Genomic DNA, 19,863 nt, shown 5'->3' with positions numbered 1-19,863 from the left:
CACTCCAAGTGCCTCTCATTATTTTATGGGAAAGATTAAAATTTTAAATCATTTAGCAGGGGAGTGGTAAATTAATTCACCATAGATAGGCGGGTGGTAACTTATTTCATATAAAAGGCGGTTGGTGACTCAATTAAGTTTAGTTGACCTTTTTGTATAGATTTAGAAAAAAAGTTATTTCTAAACTACGCGCCAGCGCGGGCACATTTCATTGAAAGTTTGTTGTTAGAGAGTATAGACGCCAGTATACCGAACTAAGTTCGGTATACAGGCGTCAGCTATATGGTGGTACTGTGAGGAGGAGGGGGTCATTTCTCCCCCCTTTTCGTTCTTCTCTCTAGTCGTGCCTGGGGGGGTTGCAAGGGGGAATTGATGACGTCACGTGATGTTGTTGGCGGGAAATTTGAATTTATAGGGTTTTTTTTATCGTGTATTGGTATGACGTCACGTAATTTATTGGTGTTGAAGGCATTCAGTGTCCATAGTGTTATTAATTTGGTGTATCTTTAGGATATTGTGTACATTTAGGGGATGATTTATTGGTAATTCTATAGGTTCTGTAGACCCTTTCTATACCAACCCTGCCGGTAATGTTATTCATTGTTTGTATGTATGCTTATGTTATTCTTATATTAAAGAACTAGTTTTAATTGAGATATGGTTTACATTGCAAAAAGGTACAAACTAAACTATGGTGATGTTCTAGGTGTACTCATGTTTTGTATTGTTATTATCTGGGTGTATCTTTAGGATATTGTGTACATTTAGGGTATGATTTATTGGTAATTCTATAGGTTCAGTAGACCCTTTCTAAACGCACCCCTCCCGTAAAGTTATTATTATTAAGGTATCTCCATGTATGATTATGTTATATTAAAGAACTATAGATTTAAGTGATATAGGGTTTGCATTGCAAAAGATACCAATTAAGCTACGACGAAGGTCTAGGTGTACTCATGTTTTGTATTGTTATTATTAGGTGTATCTTTAGGATATTACGTTCATTTAGGGCATGATTTATATATGTTCAGTAGGCCCTTTCTACACCCGCCCTTCTAGTAGTGTTGTTCTTTGTACGATTTTGAGATCTCTCCATGTAGGCTTATGTTATACTAAAGAACCGGTTTTAAATGAGATATGGTTTACATTGAAAAAGGGTACAAAGTACACGCGGATCTAAGTGTTCTCCTGTTTTGTGTATTGGTTATCAAGTTACTATGTTAAAACAATAGTACACTTTAGTATCATAAAGGGAAATTACGGCAGTTTTTGCACCGTTTGGTAGTTGATTAGAAGTTAAAATGAAGCAGTACTGCTAAAAAACTCAGAACATAAGGATTACATTAGTTTTAATACGAATTTGGACAATAAGTACAATTACTGGAGTTAAAATGCGAAATATTACTAAAAATCTCAGAACATAAGGATTACATAGAATACATGGTAAATAAGCACAATACTAGTTATTAAATTAAAAATCCTCATAGGATTGACTGAAAAATATATATTTTCCTACGCGCTAAAATATTTATACACGTAATCATTGCTAAAAAACATCATTAGAAAATACGAATTACAATGGTTTTGATATCAAACAAATTCACTAAAATGCAAAATTAATACTACTTCAAAAAAAATGGTAGTACAGCATGATGAATCACATATAGTTGCATAAGCATATGCCATCATCGAAAGTATAGCAATATTACTGCATGCGAGATTATTAAGTACCTTCATAGAAAATATAGCAATACTACTTTTTAATATGATTTAAAGTCTACAATGGTTATTATACGATTTTAGAACAAATATTAGGCTAATTATTAAACTAAAATGTTCACAGGATTGACGAAAAAATATATTTTTTCTGACGCGTTATACACGCTAAAAACGTTACTATAATTATCATCAAAAAACAAAAATTACACTTATACAAATTCAATACTAGTTTTTAAACTAAAGTGTTAATATATACTAATTTAAAAAAGCTCACTAAATGCAAAAAATATTACCAAAAAAAGCTCCGTATTCGTTAAAATATTGTTACATGTTGCTAGTTGAAATACGTTAATATTACTATAAATAATGCTTGAGATACTAATTAAAATACTGATACTGGGTATCTAAAATAAATACGAGTAACTTATGTGGAAAATGTCAAGGATTCTAGTTAATATAACCGTATGGGGTAGTTTTATAGTCAGATATCATTCTAACTTTATACGACCTGATATGTTTTGGTCTGGTTGATCGTGATCAGAGTGTGATCTTGTAGACGTCTGATTTGAGGGCCAATAGGGACTTGAACCGAGTTCTGTATAGGTTCACCTTCATTGTTTACGCCTAGTAGGTTCTTCATTGTTTCAAAATTTATATATTTTTCAGTAGAGGCATTTAAATAAAATCCTTTAACTTTGATAATGTTAGTTTTAGTGCCTGTTTTAGGGTCGAGAATGTCCATAGAATAGTTCTTTGGTCCAGCACTCCCCCATTCACAAATATAGGCATCTGGTCCATAGGATTCTAATTCATTTTTGAGCTCCCCTAAATAATCGCCTGTGGGTAGCAAATGAGCGCCGTCTGGCGAAAGGTACACTAAACTATCCGTGTCATAATAAAAACAAAGGTCACCGACCTTTTCAAGATGTTTTTGTAAATGTAATCGCGCCATAGCTGTTGTGTAACAAGCGATAACTACGTTGGTGTGTTTGTGCACAATCTCGTTTTCTAGAATGTGTTCGTACTTTACTAGTATGGTGTTTTCGTTGATTGTTAGTAAACTTTTAACCTCCAAGTCGGGATTTAATATTAATCCATACAATTTGTTGACATCTTTGATTATTTCGGTAGAGGTGTGCCTTGTTTTCTGGCCAAATTTGCCCCAAAAAGAGTTGAGCATAAGTTTGCTAAGACATCTGAGACCTTCATTTTTCTCTACTTTAGTGCTATCCAGTTCTACACCCTCTTCGTCTTTGAAACTTTTGACATAGTTCTCCTTATCTTCTTGAGTCTGGCAATCTGCTGGAAAGCCGCTAGCTAGGGTTTTATACTCTAAAAAGGTATTAACATAATCTTTAAACAGTCCTCCCTGTTTTGTTTTGGGGTCGTATTGAGTCACTTTGTATGACCAAGCCTCGTACATTCGTGTGATTGTGTAACTCGTCGACTACCCATGTACCTCTCAATTCTCTTTTTTTCAGGAGTATGTTCACAATCACCTTGAAACGGGGTTTTACAACAGGTGTAGCATAATGGAAATGTTAATTTTCCATTAATACGAGCGGGCAGAACGGGATGAACTAGGTTTTGGGCCGGTAATACGTCGCATTTTAGAAGACCATCGAACGAAAATATGTCTGGAAAGTTGTCTAATATGATTTCAGGATGTCCTATAGGTATCTTGGAGGTTTTGTTAATGAAAGGGTATAAACTTGTGAAATCAACGTAATGAATTCGCTCTGATCCTGTTGTTTTATGATATAGTTTTGTTGCGCAACATCTTCCACCGAAGAATGCATCACGGGGGTCTAATCTTTTTACTATTTTAGGCTTAATATCATTATATTTTAAAAACTCTATTATTTCTGGTTTATTTACTTTTTCCTTCTGCCATTCACACTCCCATTTGACATTTACTTTATAGTTGAGTGATTCTAGCTTGGTCAACACGTTCATGCTACTAATATATCTAGAATTCAAAGTTTGCGCAGGGTCTCCATGCAAAGGCTTGTTTCTGTTTAAGGGAAAGTGTATTTTACACCCATGATAGAAACACCCCCAATACTCGAATATTTCCTTGTTGATTTCACAAAATCCGTCTACTCTAAGTTTTTGGATTCTGGTTTCTTTCCCTCTAAAGGAGGATTCGATAGATATATTTCGTTTGTGCGCGGTCCACTCAAGCCACTCTATAGCCCCTATTGACTGATTTTCACTAAGTCTACAATAATTTGCCGGTATGATACCTATAGTATCGGGTTTAAGATAATTTCGGCGAAACACGTGAGAGCACACGCCAGGAAGAGTAATTGCGCCGCAATTAAATGGATCAACGTCTGTTGCTTTTAGCAGTAGTGTACGAAACGTTATACATCCTAGGAATAGTAAAATTGTGTCGTTCTCACAATAATAATTGAGTTCCTTCACAAAGTCGAAACCTTTACCTTTACTATCTTCAGAGCTATGCCATTTTAAGAAGGCATCTAAATTTTTCCTTGTAAAATATTGACAACCATAAGCTTCGATAGGGGGCAGATTAGTTTCTATAACATAGTTGGTTTCATTCTGTCTATTTACATCAAAATTATGCTCTATTACATTGAATAAAAAATGTGGAAAATACCCTTTGGCTGCGTCGGGTATACCAAAAGTAGCGGGAAACTTTGCTAAAGCTACAGGGATGAAGCTACAGGGATGAAATTATAAGAATCCAGAAATAGCAAATTAAACAATTTCATTTCTAAAATTCGAGTTCCGTTAATTTTCAAAGACGGAACGAATTTTTCATCTCTATTAATGATTTCTCGAATTAGTAACTGATTATCATAATTACTACCAAAATGTGACAGTATGACGACGTTCCTAACGGCATGCAATTTCATTAAATAATCTAAAAATAAAGCTATTGGATTTCCGCCTGAAAATTGTTGTTTACGCTTACCAAACTGACTACACATAATACAGTTAAAATTTAGGGACGTTTCATCTATACAATGCTCACTGACGGTTATACTGACTAACAGGATAGCCTGGTGTTCGTAAGCACCCGACTTTTCCTGACACACCTTAGTTTGTATACATTCTACGTCAAAGAAAATGTACATGAGGTTAGGCTGATTAGGTCTAAGTTTCTTAACGGAGGGAACTTTCAGCGGTTTGTCTGTGATAACCTGGATATAACACACGTGTTTGCTCGGCTGATATTTCTTACAGACCTGACAATAAATCTCATCACACTTATGCATTTCGGTTCTTCGAGAAAAATCAATAATATTTAAACAGTCTTTACAGTGAAAAAGACGTTCACATAGCGGTTTTTTACTGCTGGAAGATGCTAAGTGGCTTTGATAGCAGTCATCGCCTAAGAATTTTCGTAAACAAAACCCACAAGCTATCTTGGGACCTTGGCATATAGTGGGTCTCATGCAACTAAAACAAAAGTCATTACATTTATGCGATTGTATTCGCCAATAGGGTACGAGACATTTTTTCACAGAATCGGTCGTGGTTGAAGAGGGGTTTTAAATTTGTAATAACGTTATAATGGTTATTTTCATTCAATAAAAAGAGGCGAGGCCTAGTATCATAGGGATCGTTTTCGCCTAAAATCAAAACAGGGATGCTATTTTCGAATTTGTACACGAAAATCGAATATTGATTTAAATAAATTTTGAACTTTTGAAAAGACTCAGCCGTCCCACACTCACTAACCCTTACTCCTGCCTTAAGACATAGTTCTAAAGCCTCATTTCTTTGTAGTGTGCCCTTTGGATCTATTATAGATATAGTTGCATATCGCGTTTTTAGCGTCGTGTCACCCGATGTATCGTCGGCGTAAGCTCGATGCGATATAGCAACGCAAATGCATCTGGCTAAACACAGGTTATCTGAATTGACTATACGTACAATACCTCGCCTATCTTTACAGAATAGATTAAAAGGTTTAATCCCTCGGGCTACAGAACGCCCTTGGCCCTCAGGCATTCGTACAATGCTAAATATAATTTTAACAGGACCTAGGAAAAATGATTCCATTTCGTCATCATAAAGCATAACACTAAGCTGGTCAAAAAGAATATTAGGGTCGACTTGATCTGCTCTTCTAAAGGATAATTCTAGTTCGGATCTGCAAATATTTCCGGCACTCTTTAAAGTAATTTGGATGTAATCTGTAGGCCTGTACTTACTAAGGACGCATTTCGTTACGGTACATACACTAGCGACGGGATCCTCAGTAACTCTAAGAACTACCTCTCGACCATACATGTTAAAATGTTCGTAAAATCTCTCACTTTGACCTAGTATCTCGCAAGAAGGTACGTTTTCAATAGGTGTGGACGGGTCCGTTTCTCCTCCTCCCCATTGTACACCAATTTCACCGTCAAAAATAGTCTCTTCAGATCCGTGCTCCCTCGGTAAGGTTTCGTTCAATAGTGTCTTCTCTGCGGGTTGTCCTTGATCTTTTCCGTCTAAAAATGCGGCTATCTCTTTGTCATATTGTGAGTTGTTGAAGTCGACGATTTGAGCATCCTCTTCCCGTATACCACGCTCAATTTCTTCAAATCGTTTCGCTAGGCGATATACGTATTCCGTTCTTAAGGGACTAGGAATTAGATTCCTTAGGTTTTCCAATTCTTCTAGGGTATTACAGTCCTCTGGTACTCGTGCAACTGTTTTCATATAATCGAGTAAGTCGAGGCAAGCTCGAATAGCATTTAAGCCACCTTGTACTACGATTGGCGGTAGAGTCTGAGGTCCGTACAACGGATCTATTCGCAGATAGGCGCACAGGAAGAAATAAAACTCGTATATTGACCGTAACGGCCAAGGTCTATTTATAGTCAGTTCGTTCAAAGTTGTACGGAGAGTTTCAGGATCCATGTTTATCTTTCGATGTTTGAAGATCGACTGTGTATTTTGATCATTTCCTAAGCCGCTTTTATACTAAATTTCTTAATAGACACGCCCACATTCCTCAATAATTTAACAATAGCCTGATTTATTGCCTCCTCAGTCACCAAATGTTTTCTCACAATGCATTTCTGACACACGCCTGTTAATAGTTTAGATCAAAAGAAAGTTGGATTTGCTTTATGTCAAATAAATTGTCAACAAAAGAGTGGCCTATAAATAGAATTTTGTTATAAACACCGCAAATAAGGGACAATTTTATTGGGGTAATAAATGAAAAACATGGTGTGTAAAAAGTTTCTAGAGATTCTCGATTGTGACAATATCCTTAGATATCTTAAAGTCTGTTAAAAGTATCTTTTGTTCCTAATTTCTCTAATAGGTCATAAAAACCATTGTACATTTTTCAAAAAAATGCTACCTTGAGCTAACGAAATTTCTTAATAGACACGCCCATATTCCTCAATCGTTTAACAATAGCCTGATTTATTACCTGATCCTATCAGTCACCAGATGTTTTCACACAATGCATTTCGGACCCATGCCTGTTAATAGTTTACCTATTTTATAACAAAATAACGATGGATTTTTTTATGTCAAAAAAATTGTCAACAAAAGAGTGGCCTATAAATAGAATTTTGGTATAAAATAGGTAAACTATTAAAAAACAGGGTGCGTAAAGCGTTTCTAGAGATTCTCAATTGTCAAAATAGCCTTTGATATCTTCACATTGTACACTTTTCAAAATGTTACTTTCAACTCTACCTTAAGCTAACCTATGACCAGATAGTTTCTCACGGTCATGAATTACACTATGATTGTGTAGAAGAGAAGTAGGCCTACGTAAAGCAATGAATCACAAAATAAATTCCAATGATAACAAATGCTTCGACCACCCACCCAAGACCTTGCCTGAACGTAATAGGTAATAAAATATTTTTAATCAACCCGACAGCAACTAGGCATTTAAATATAACATAATTAACTCCTTAAGAGGGCAAATTTCGAAACTTTTAAAGAAGAGACAGTGCCAACTGAGCTAGTATTCGTTATGCAAAGGTTTATCAACGGAATGAAATTCTCAAAACAAGTCGATTAGCTAACATTATGCGTCTTTCGTAGGATTAGAACAAAAGACCTTTCTCCACCGATGTGTATATACTGCATAACAAAAGGCGTAAATGTGTATAATAATTGAGATTGATTGGGATGATTTCAGAGTACAAAGATAATTTTAGCTACTGGCTAGTGTAGTGATAGACTGTAGTACCTTTAAAAGGGACACAATTGATTGTGAAAGGTTTGTAAATAAAGAAAGCTAAACCCAGAGCAATTTGGTCCTATATGGACAAAGAATTCTAGTGCTCCAAAATGAAAATATGGATCTGTCTGAAAAGGGATTAAGACTTTGAAGCACCGAATTTTAAAAATATTAGCGCATATTAACTCGTATCATGTGGACGTATAGTTTATCATTCTGTGATAAAAACAGCACAGAACAACGTTTCTTCTTCTAATGTTTATTTGTAATCCCTAATTGAATACACCTGTTAATCCCACTAAAAAGTATAAAGACTTTGTGAGAAACAAAAGGATTTGAGCACGATTTTTCTGCAAAATCAATCTCAATCTCATGAAAGTTCTGTATAGGCGTAAATATCTAACCCCCAACTATTTAATATCGGCTTAAGAGACTTCATCGAGCGGGAAAATCACAATATATTGTATGGTTTGCGATAAAAGGTTAAAAAACGTACTGTTTTTTAACAAATGTTTTGATTAATCCTAGATTGATACAGCGTTTACTTGTAAACACTGAAAGTTTTTGATTTAGCTGCCAGATTGAAGGTAAAATGGCGGATATTTAGGATAGCTTTGTTAGTTCATTTGTACGTTTCTGTTTGTAATATTCCCCGTTTGTATATACTCTCGTATTGTATCTAGACTCTTGTGCCATGGAGGGGGGGGGGTCGTACCCAAGTCCTGGCGGCTTCACGGCCCTTTCCCTCGAGCCTTATTAAATAAATAAATAAATTGCAACGATAAGAGTAAAGCTAGTTTTGAGGTATAGAAAATTAAATCCCTTAAGTCTGCAACACCATCTAGTTACGTATTGAAATTAATGATTCTGAAATAAATGAAAATATGCTTTTCATCGAATCATTTTGATAAATATTGCGAAAATCATCGCAACGTTTTTAGTCATATGAACTGTTTTTCAAATGACTCGTTTCGTCATTTTAAGGCAACTAAAGAAACAAAGTGAGTTGGATTAACTGAAGTCAGTACTTTTTAAATTTTGTATGCAATTCTTTGGGGAATTTAGGAAACCCAAATAAGCATTTTTATATGTTAGAAACATGTTGCGTACAATATTTCCTTCTATTGCTAGAAATCCACGATTCATGCACTGACATTAGCTAAATGACACTCTGTGTTGTACTTTGACCTTTTCGCTGGTCGTATATTCTGTTTTAGTATATAGGGATGTATGTCTTTTCTAAAGGTGTTAGCTAGAATCTGTGTTTTTCCCTAGAACAGTGTAAATAGCAGTGAAATTCTAGTGTGAAACTATGTAAATGGTTCGGCATTGTAAACATATACTTATTTTTAATTCTCGTGCTCGAATTGATTGACGTTTCCCTAGAAATATTTTGGTTAATTAGCTTAGTCTTTGTTATAGTAAAAGATTGTTATACTAGTTTCTGCAAAGAGGGGGGGGGGGGTCAAGAGGTAATAAATTTTTATTTAAATAGAAAAAAATTGGTGAAATTTTGCTAATTCAAAATTGTTTTTGGTGAAACAGAGTAGTTTTGATAAATTTAGCTAAAATTTATCGAAACGTTTTTAATCATTTAAAATGTTTTTCAAATGACTCGTTTCGTGTTGCTAAATTGCCACGTACATGAATGATTTTGTTTCGATGGTTTGTTCATTTTCCTATGTATTCCTATGGGATTTTAGGAATTTTAAATGATCAAATTAGTTTCGAAAAAATGTAACGTAGTTGATCAAAAACGTTTCGATTGTTTTTTACTTCTAACACGAAATGCGTTGTGAATTATGCTTCTTTCGTTACCGTTTTATGTTTTCCACAAATTTTTGATTACGTTGCCGATAATTTTGATAAATATAGTACGTAATAGGTTAATGCTTCGGTTTAATGATATATTGCCTTTCTGTTAACGCTATAAAAACATAACTTGTTGAGACTTGTCCTGATAATGCCCTCAGGGCAAACACCTGGAATCAATTAAATGTTTGAACCCCATTGTAGGATGTGTCACCGCCCCCCCCTCAATGACATAAACTGGGACATAGCACATTTGTGTGTGTTATAAATCACTCTAAATATAAATTCCATTGATTCAATACAAATGGTTCGACCCCCCCCCCCGCAAAGCCATCGCGGCTTAGCGTGGTTACGTATAAATAAAAAATAGATGAGGATAAAGGTTCACTACCTTTTAATATCATAAAACATGGTGGGTGGTCCAATTAAAGAAAAATAAATTACATTGATAGCAATGCAAGGAATCGAATGGCACTGCCACCCCCCCCCCCAAAGCCCTTTAGATACGTTTGAACGTGTTTACGTATAAATAAAAACAGCTCTGGAGAGAAAGGTTGGTGACAAGGCTAGTAAGAAATCATGTGTTACGGTATATGTAATTCCTTTTTGGTTAAAATGTGTGCTAATTAGAAAATATGTGAAACAGTCAAGCTATATTCGAGTATACTTTACTCGGAAATATTAAATGTTAGGATCAGGATTTTATGATATTTTATAGTAATATTTGTTCATTTTAACTAATTACCAGCTACCAAGTTGTGTAAAAACTACCTTATTTCTTCTTTTTTGATACTAAAATGTACTATTGTTTTAACCCAGTGTCTCGTTTACTAACCAATACAATATTTGCGTAGACCTAGAACCGCATCGTAGCTTAATTGGTACCTTTTGCAATGTAAACCTTATCTCAATTAAAATTGGTTCTTTGGTATAACATAAGCATACATGGAGAGACCTCTAAACCATATAAAGAATAATAGCAAGGGAAGGGTAGGTGTAGAAAGGGCCTACAGAACCTATAGAATTACCATTAAATCATACCATAAATGTACACACTATCCTAAGGATACACCCAAATAATAACAATACAAAGCATACACCCTTACTGTAGAACGTAATCGCTGCTTAATTTTCAATAAACTACGTAAACTTAATCTAGTTCTTTAGTAATGATTGCGCATTTTAACTGTATATAAATATTTTAGCGCGTAGGAAAATATATATTTTTCAGTCAATCCTATGAGGATTTTTAATTTAATAACTAGTATTGTGCTTATTTACCATGTATTCTATGTAACCCGTATTTTCTGATGTTTTTTTTAGTAATATTTCGCATTTTAACTCAAGTAATTGTACTTATTCTCCAAATTCGTATTAAAACTAATGTAATAATTATGTTCTGAGTTTTTTAGCAGTACTGCTTCATTTTAACTTCTAATCAACTATCCAACTGTGCAAAAACTGCCGTAATTTCCCTTTATGATACTAAAGTGTACTATTGTTTTAACATAGTAACTTGATAACCAATACACAAAACAGGAGAACACTTCGATCCGCGTGTAATTTGTACCCTTTTTCAATGTAAACCATATCTCATTTAAAACCGGTTCTTTAGTATAACATAAGCCTACATGGAGAGATCTCAAAATCGTACAAAGAACAACACTACTAGAAGGGCGGGTGTAGAAAGGGCCTACTGAACATATATAAATCATGCCCTAAATGAACGTAATATCCTAAAGATAAACCTAATAATAACAATACAAAACATGAGTACACCTAGACCTTCGTCGTAGCTTAATTGGTATCTTTTGCAATGCAAACCCTATATCACTTAAATCTAGTTCTTTAATATAACATAATCATACATGGAGATACCTTAATAATAATAACATTACGGGAGGGGTGCGTTTAGAAAGGGTCTACTGAACCTATAGAATTACCAATAAATCATACCCTAAATGTACACAATATCCTAAAGATACACCCAGATAATAACAATACAAAACATGAGTACACCTAGAACATCACCATAGTTTAGTTTGTACCTTTTGCAATGTAAACCATATCTCAATTAAAACTAGTTCTTTAATATAAGAACAACATAAGCATACATACAAACAAAGAATAACATTACCGGCAGGGTTGTTATAGAAAGGGTCTACAGAACCTATAGAATTACCAATAAATCATCCCCTAAATGTACACAATATCCTAAAGATACACCAAATTAATAACACTATGGACACTGAATGCCTTCAACACCAATAAATTACGTGACGTCATACCAATACACGATAAAAAAAACCCTATAAATTCAAATTTCCCGCCAACAACATCACGTGACGTCATCAATTCCCCCTTGCAACCCCCTCCCCCAGGCACGACTAGAGAGAAGAACGAAAAGGGGGGAGAAACGACCCCCCTCCTCCTCACAGTACCACCATATAGCTGACGCCTGTATACCGAACTTAGTTCGGTATACTGGCGTCTATACTCTCTGTTGTTTAAGAATTTTCCTTTATATATACTAAGATTCTTCATCAAAATAGACAACGAACTTTCCAAGACTCGAACCTGCAATGTTTTGCCTCGAATGCAAACGCGTTATCCATTACGCCACAAGCCCGTACTTCGTAACAAAAAAATTATCCAAACATTGTATTTATAGGATTATTTCATTTATGTTGAATAAAAGATCTGTAAAAATAAACACAGAGCTTGCCAGGACTCGAACCGGCAATCTTCAGCTCTATAGGCAGACGCGTTATCCTATGCGCCACAAACCCGATGGAGGCTAACAAAATGCTATGATAACAGTGTAATATATGTAACGGTTTTACCATGATTTATAAATTAATTAAAATAAAATACTTAGAATTAATTGTTCTTAATCAAACTTCAGACGTTCAACATTCAATAGTTGCTTGATAATTCAAAAGTGTTCCGAACCTTAACTTCGCAGTAGTTTCTGAGGTATTCGAAGGAGTGGACCACCAAAAATCCCATGCTTTTTCTATGGGACGCTAAGCCTAAAATCTGTGAATTATTTCTTTAACATTACGGGAGGGTGTGGGTTCTTATCTAGAAGGGCCAACCGGCCCTCTAGAATTATAGAAATGTATGCTTTTAGACACGTGACTTAAATATTAGCAGACGAGTCTTCTCAACCAAGTATGCGAGGATGGCAGAGGATAAAGCTATTGCCCTATGTTCTTATCAGCATGAATCCGTTCTTGGTAAAATGATTATAATGGACATCTGCCAAGTAGAGAAAGTTACACAAGGGCATTTAAATAGTATTCACTGGATGTTTTTTGAATACTTCAGAGTTGGTTTTTCCCGGTTTTTCTTGCTTTTTTAAAGTTTTGGTTTCTGTTCATTTAAGATAGGTCCATCCTGCATCCACAGGAATATACCTTGCGCAGGTATTGTTTAATCATGTTGAATTGAAGATTATGATTTCATCATTAAATTTGGTATTGGGATCAAATAAGTGCGCGGACGGGTCCTGCAAAAACTGTTTAATTGTGGCGTGTTAATTTGGCTTTAACTTACACTGAGCCTTCATGATAACTGGAATAATTGAATCAGATTTTACTTTAACCTTAAAAGCAAACTAACATAATTTAACAAAATCTCGCAGATAAGTATTGAACTTTATTGAATATTGATTACATCGAATGAGAAAATTGGAGATTGTGTTTTCAAAATTGAAAAGGTGATCTTTTATATTGAATTCAAGAGGGGCACGCTCGATTTTTTAGTTAATTTTGGCCAATCATCGATGGACTTTCTTAGGTATTTGTGAAAGCAAGGCGCTCGATGGCGCTAGTCTCGGGCCTGCCTCTCCCTCTTAATACCTAAGAAACATATGTTATTATAGTATATATTTTTCCTTTCTTAATAATTATTGGGTTAAAGTTTAATTGTGTGTTTTTATGAACAATATATTTTTCTCGAAATTTATGCTTAAGAATATTCGAGGCCTATTTTTAACTAGAATTTTAAGGTAAGGTTACATTTAATTTTACTAGAAATATTAGAGTGATTCTAGTTAAATATTATAATTTAAGGACGCTTTGTGAACATATTTAAAAGTGGATTTACAATTTTTTTATATTACACCAGAAGGGAATAAGAGAGAAGGGAGACATTAGAGCTTGCTATGGTAACGGGAGTCCGACCAACCTCAAGAAAACCGCGAAAACTATGCGCAAGTACACAGCTTTTAACCAATTTACTGCAAATATAGTTCTTTAAGTTCTCCGCGGACAATGACCGCGGTATCAGGCGGCCTACTTGTCTGCTAGATTTTCATTCTCCAAAGGCTAGGGCTGTCGATGTTTCGTTCATGTTTAATTATAACCTCAAGTATGTATTTTATTGAAAATAATTTTGATTTTTTAATATTAATTCAGAATAATTAGTTTTCATCTATTTATTACCTTCAAATTATCTGATTTTGGTATGTTCTATCAATCTAGGGTCTTCATTAAGAATTCCGACGTAATCACATCATGCACTAATATTATCATAAGTAACTGTAAACAAAACTACTTTTTATAGTCAACCGAGACGTCACCTTCTTATCTGACGTCACAGCTACGACAGAAGTTAGATAGCCAATCAGTGAAGGGTAGTTGATTTGAGGTTAGAAAGACTGTTGTTACGAGTGTAAAGCATTATGGAGATATAAAATGTGTCCCTTCTCGCTTATTCCCATCTGATTACACTATAAATATTTATGTTCATTAAATGGTTAGTGTCAAAATACTTATAGTTGACAAGAACTATTTATGTTCATTAAAGGGGTAGTGCCAAAATAGTTATAGTTCAAAATAAATATTTATGTTCATTAAAGGGCAAGTGCCAAAATAGTTATAGTTCACAAGAAATATTTATGTTCAATAAAGGGGTAGTGTCAAAATAGTTATACAATAAATATTATGTTTAAAAATGGGACAAAGCTTTACGTTTAGTAACAGGTTTTACACTTAATCAAATTGAAAATATTGTTAGTATAAAATTCACGAGCTGGGAAAATGTTATCTAAACTACAATTGTAACAATTTTATGCATAGTACAATTTTTAGTCCACATGAATATGCCAGAATCAACCGATAATTAACCATAAGTAACATTTCGCAACAAAAAGTATGTCACTAAATGAGAAGGTCTGTTTCTGAGTGCAACATCATTTCCGCCAAAGCAATGTTTATTTTTTTTGTCAAACACTGTCGTAGAAGCGACCATTATTAAGGCGCCATGGAGAGTAAAGCTTAGAGTTTCCTGGAACTTTCGTATTCTGTTTCCATTTAGAATTGGATATATTTGAAATGTTATACTCATTGTGATTATGTTACTGTTGTATATAGACATTAGTTTTTACGAAGCCTATTTTTTGCTATAAAAAATCTATCGCCATGTGTTAGTAAAAAACAACATTATTGTATAAAAGCCGATTACTCCTTATCTCTGGAAGCAGTCCGACCCGCGCTCTTGACGATGTAATATTTACTAATTTTAGACTGTTAATAAAGTTACCAATTTTAATGAACTAGTCGAATAAGTCTCAATCTCTCAAGGCCCACGAACATAACAGTTACTTTTGATCTACGTAACTTCTCCTAACTCATGATCGTTAGATCAAACGCAACACAGACTAAAGAAGGAAAGGTAGCAAGACCTAGGCTAGTCTAGGCAATAAAAAACAGAAAATGCTGTGGATAACCCGACCTCAAGCCAAAACAGAAATGTATCAATATAGAGATTGTTACAACAGAATGAGCGGTTCATCCTCACCTTGAATGTAACGTGGACAATAATAAGAACGAAATTGAAAAGCTAAGATTACAGGGTTGAGACGGTGACCCTAGAAATTGTAACGTTCGTTCTTCGTACGTGTTTCTGATAGCCATGGACTGTAAAATACACTAATCTACATGTGTTCGTCGTACTAGATTGTCGAATTATGTTTGTGCTCATCATTCTTCATATAGCCAATGATTTATAACCACTGTTTTATCTACACAGAAAAAAAAAGTGTTTAGAAACTAAACACTTGCCTAAACACGACAATGCAACAGATATTTTATCACGTTTAAAAACACTCATGTTTAAGTAAGAATGGTGTTTAGGTTTGCAACACCTTATGTTTAGGTTCAAAATGTGTTGATCGCTTACATGTTTAAGGTGGTATATGTCATGTTATTATATTATAATGCTTAGGAACAAGACGTGTTTACACGATTATATGCCTAGGTTTGAAACATGACTAAAGGTTTATAAGCTTGGCTTTTTTCAGGATTTATATGTTTAGGTTTGAAAATGACTAAAGGTTTATAAGCTTAGCATCCTATAATGTTTAAGGGTTTATAAGCTTAGTTTTAAAGATATTTGCAGGTTTATCTTGAAATAATTTGAATGGTGTTACGACGTGCGTCGGTTTAAATAATTCCTGTTAAATAAGATACATTGTTTTTAGAAAAACGCGTGCCGCTTCTCGCGGGAAAACAAAATATCCGTCTAATATCAACTTAGCTTTATTTAAATGCTCCAGTTGCATTACGCCAAATCCCATACAACCGAACCAACCCTATTTGACCGAAAAACCCTCACTTTGGCGGATTTACGATGCTGTCCAATGGGACAATTTCAATGCACCGAAAAAATGGCACTTCGGATTTTTCCCAATTGGAATGTAAATTAAATTAACTTAGAATAATTTACGGCCTACGTAAAATGAACACTAGATCCAAACATTTTCTAAATTATTATTTTACAACTAAGGATTATAAGAACAAAATAACAATAAATCAGCAATATATGACATAATAAAATCAATTGCTAATATTGATTTATTTTTTATGTTATATTCATTATGAAAATACTTTAAGCCAGCCGATTTACTGTACTTGAAGTGTATAACTGCCCCAAAGAGGAAGAGACGTCCTTCTAACCAAACCAAACCAAACCAAACCTAACCGAATAGTAACATTTTTTAAAAGGCTTTTTGTTTGAGAAGTCATTGAAGATAAACATCAATATTTTGGAAAAGGTGTAACAATGTTAAATTATTTATAAAATATTACTAACCTAACCTGGTTTTGAACAAAAACGTTTTATTGTACGAAAGTGTTTTTGTTTAATGCTTAACCCAAGTCCAATTTTCACTTTTTGTGTATCACACGGTGTTGAAAAATTACCGAGGTCCTTTTTTATTATCATCTTCTTGCACAGTCGTCAAATAGTCGCGCTTCCAAGACAGTACGAATGTATTGAAAACGCTAGCACTTTTGGGGTCGCTTAATTCGACAAATAGCGTCGTTTGAATTGTAAATACAAAACGCGAGGTTGGGCTAAATTCATTAGAAACTTTGGCGGGATTCGGTCTAATGGAATTCTGCGCAATGGGAATATTCCTATTTAAACAAATCTAGCCGACCTGTTGGAAATGTTGTTCTATTATGAAAGCCAAGAAAGCTTATTTATTCTTCATGTCAAACCATGACTTTAAACATATATTTTGCTCAAAATTTGAGTAAAGGAAGTCCTTTTCTCAATATAAAATGAAAGTCATTGCGGCTTACATTATGAATATAGCCACAAGGTGTTAGATTATTCACCTTGTGGTAAAATATACCTCCACGTTTTCATTGTTTTTCTAAAATATTATAATTCTTAAAAAAATAAAGATTTAAAAAATTTAAACCATATACCAACGTATTAAAAACATGTTACATTAAGAAACACCTGGAAAGCGTTGATGTTTAGCTTAGTGCTAAGATTATTCTGTGTTTACCTCTTAAACGTGATAAAATAAGAAGTGTTTCTATTTGGAACACATTTTAAGGATCCTTAGACAAACAGAGATGTAATTAGACATCAAAATTGAAGAAATAAACATAACCTCACACCAATGTTTAACTTTATAACATGTTCAGATGTTGCAAACCAAAACTCTTTTTTTATGTATGCATATTCCTAGACATTTTAAACTTTACCTGAATATCCATGCTTTGCGACTGATAATTTCACCGAAATATTAATATGACTGTTTTGTTATGTTAATCAAATTCATATCTTAATTGTTTAATTATCACGAATATCACCTATATGTTAAAGTGTGGTTTCTAAATGACGTAACACTCGGTGATTTCATTTGTTAAGTACAGTTCGAAGAAATGTTTTTTTTTCGTGTTTGGGAATTCCATTTCACGTTCCAATCTAATAGTCAGCGTTTTAGGGATTTAGTAGAAGATTATTTCGGTAATGAAAACGGCTACTGTTCCTGACAACAGCATGAGAAGAAAATAGAAAGGAACGCTGACGCTACTGAGGTCCAAGGCTTCAGTGCTTTTCAATGGTCTCTTCCACATGAACTGTTCAATTAAGTAATTTGACTCTAGGTACTTATACTTGAAAACTTGCTTTTCGAACAACGGTTCCACCCTGCAATAAAATAGAAGTTAAGGATGTTAATCATATGATGAAATTGTTACTGACATCAGTTGGGCATTCAATTGTGGTATGCTTCTTATCCAAGTGGTGTTGAAAATGTAGTGATAGTTGTTGAGTTTAAGAACTTGTTGCGAAAAGTAAAAACCTCCTTTTCTGACGATGAGATCTTTCATCTCGGGATAATCCCAGAAAGATCCCAAGATCGAAGTAATAAAGTACGTGTTTGTGATCACAGCTTTTTCCCCCGATAAAATAATGTCAAGACTATCAAGCACTGGATTTTTGAAGAACTTGCGCAATTTTTCCTCATCGAATGCGTCTAGCCATCCCTTAACAACTGGGTCTCGGGCCGCCTGATACAAACCAATGACGTCAGAAGAATAGAGGACTTAACAGGAATAACAATATTCACCCAATCTTTAATGTATTTGAGATCTTTGTCGAAAAAAAATGCCGGCTCAATTCCCGACTTGATCAAGTCCGAGAGAGTGTCAATGCAGGTGTAGCTTTCCGTTGAGAAGTTCGTGCGCAAGTAACAACCCAAGAAGAACAGAATGAAAGTCACTCCGATAAGCCAGGAAGAAGCGAGCAGACGACAAGTAATGTGCGGCAGAACAGTAGGAATCGCTATAAAACATAATTATTCTATTCGATTTAGGTCTAAATAAAGCGCTGGCCTACTTTCGTATAATTAAGGGGTTAATTGTACCTCCATTACGAAGTAGAATTCTTTTCAAACGTTAATGATGACATAATTTCTTACGTTCGGCGCATAAGAGTGAGGCGTTTTCCCAGAAATTTTCCAGGGTTTCTTGGACCATTTTCTTGACAACTTTCTTGGTGGGTACCGATTTGTATTTGTTGGTTACGATGGAGTGAATGACGAGTAAAATTGACAGAAGGACCAAGGTTAACACTATAGAAATCACCACCTGAATGAACCAATAAGTTAAACTCAATTATTTAGGTATTAACTACATTGTTATAGAAAAAAATCTACTTCGGTTTGCATATTTAAGAAGCTCCAGGAAGTCGATGTGACTGTCACTTTGGGGCTGGACACGATAATCAGCTTGCTTATTCCGACGGGCGGAGACGGATTGAAATGGTCCAATCGACTGCGGAAAAATGAGCTTCGCTCGCAATTCGCCATAACATGAGATTTCTAAAACCGGCGAAGGGGGTAATTAATTTGTTTTACGATAATCAGATTATTTCAATATTAGCCGTAAAATCGCATACCTTGAAAAAATTTGGCGCAACTTGTGTTTTATAAAGGCCATCAAAATCAATATCGTCCCCTTCTAAATCCAGCCTAAATAACGTCGAGAAAATTTAATTGAAATATAAAGATAACATTTGTTTATAACAGTCCGTTGCATTTATACCAAGAAGAAATATACTTATAAGAAGGCTTAAATTAAGCTGCTACTCTTACGATGGTGTGGGGGAACAAGTAAGCCCAACCCCATTTATGTCCTTTTTAGCTAACCCCAAAAACCGGAGTAAAAAGAAAATATTTCAATTTCAAACGCTTTCCAATAAATCGGCTTCGATACAGTCGTCCATCAAATTAAACCTAGACTTGAGGGTTCCTGCAATCTCACCGTATGAATTCTTTGACGATGCCGATCTTATTTCTTTCCCAATACTTCCAAGAGCCGGAAGAGGATCTTTTCTTAACAAGGGTCCTGACA

At 34.7% G+C, this 19,863-nt stretch overlaps 2 protein-coding genes across 2 annotated transcripts; both read right to left on the bottom strand.

The window, feature by feature from the left end:
* Positions 1-1,176: 1,176 nt before the first annotated feature.
* LOC149682721 (uncharacterized) lies at positions 1,177-13,274 on the bottom strand. Its single transcript, XM_089834372.1, has 5 exons — positions 13,262-13,274; positions 6,012-6,290; positions 2,636-3,051; positions 1,262-1,315; positions 1,177-1,188 (listed from the first exon to the last, which is right to left on the bottom strand). Exons 1-5 carry the CDS (start codon positions 13,272-13,274, stop codon positions 1,177-1,179), a joined length of 774 nt encoding a protein of 257 aa, XP_089690498.1.
* Positions 13,275-17,303: 4,029 nt separating this feature from the next.
* Positions 17,304-18,987, bottom strand: LOC149682720 (uncharacterized). Its single transcript, XM_089834371.1, has 3 exons — positions 18,930-18,987; positions 18,212-18,554; positions 17,304-18,157 (listed from the first exon to the last, which is right to left on the bottom strand). The coding sequence occupies exons 1-3, from the start codon at positions 18,985-18,987 to the stop codon at positions 17,956-17,958; spliced, it is 603 nt and encodes a 200-aa protein (XP_089690497.1). The 3' UTR covers positions 17,304-17,955.
* Positions 18,988-19,863: the final 876 nt, after the last annotated feature.

This window comes from Phalangium opilio, unplaced genomic scaffold (assembly GCF_054372755.1).
Source record: "Phalangium opilio isolate 3A_F unplaced genomic scaffold, DU_Popi_V2 ptg000038l_1, whole genome shotgun sequence".
NCBI lineage: Eukaryota > Metazoa > Arthropoda > Arachnida > Opiliones > Phalangiidae > Phalangium > Phalangium opilio.
This window is presented reverse-complemented; position numbering and strand designations above follow the sequence as displayed.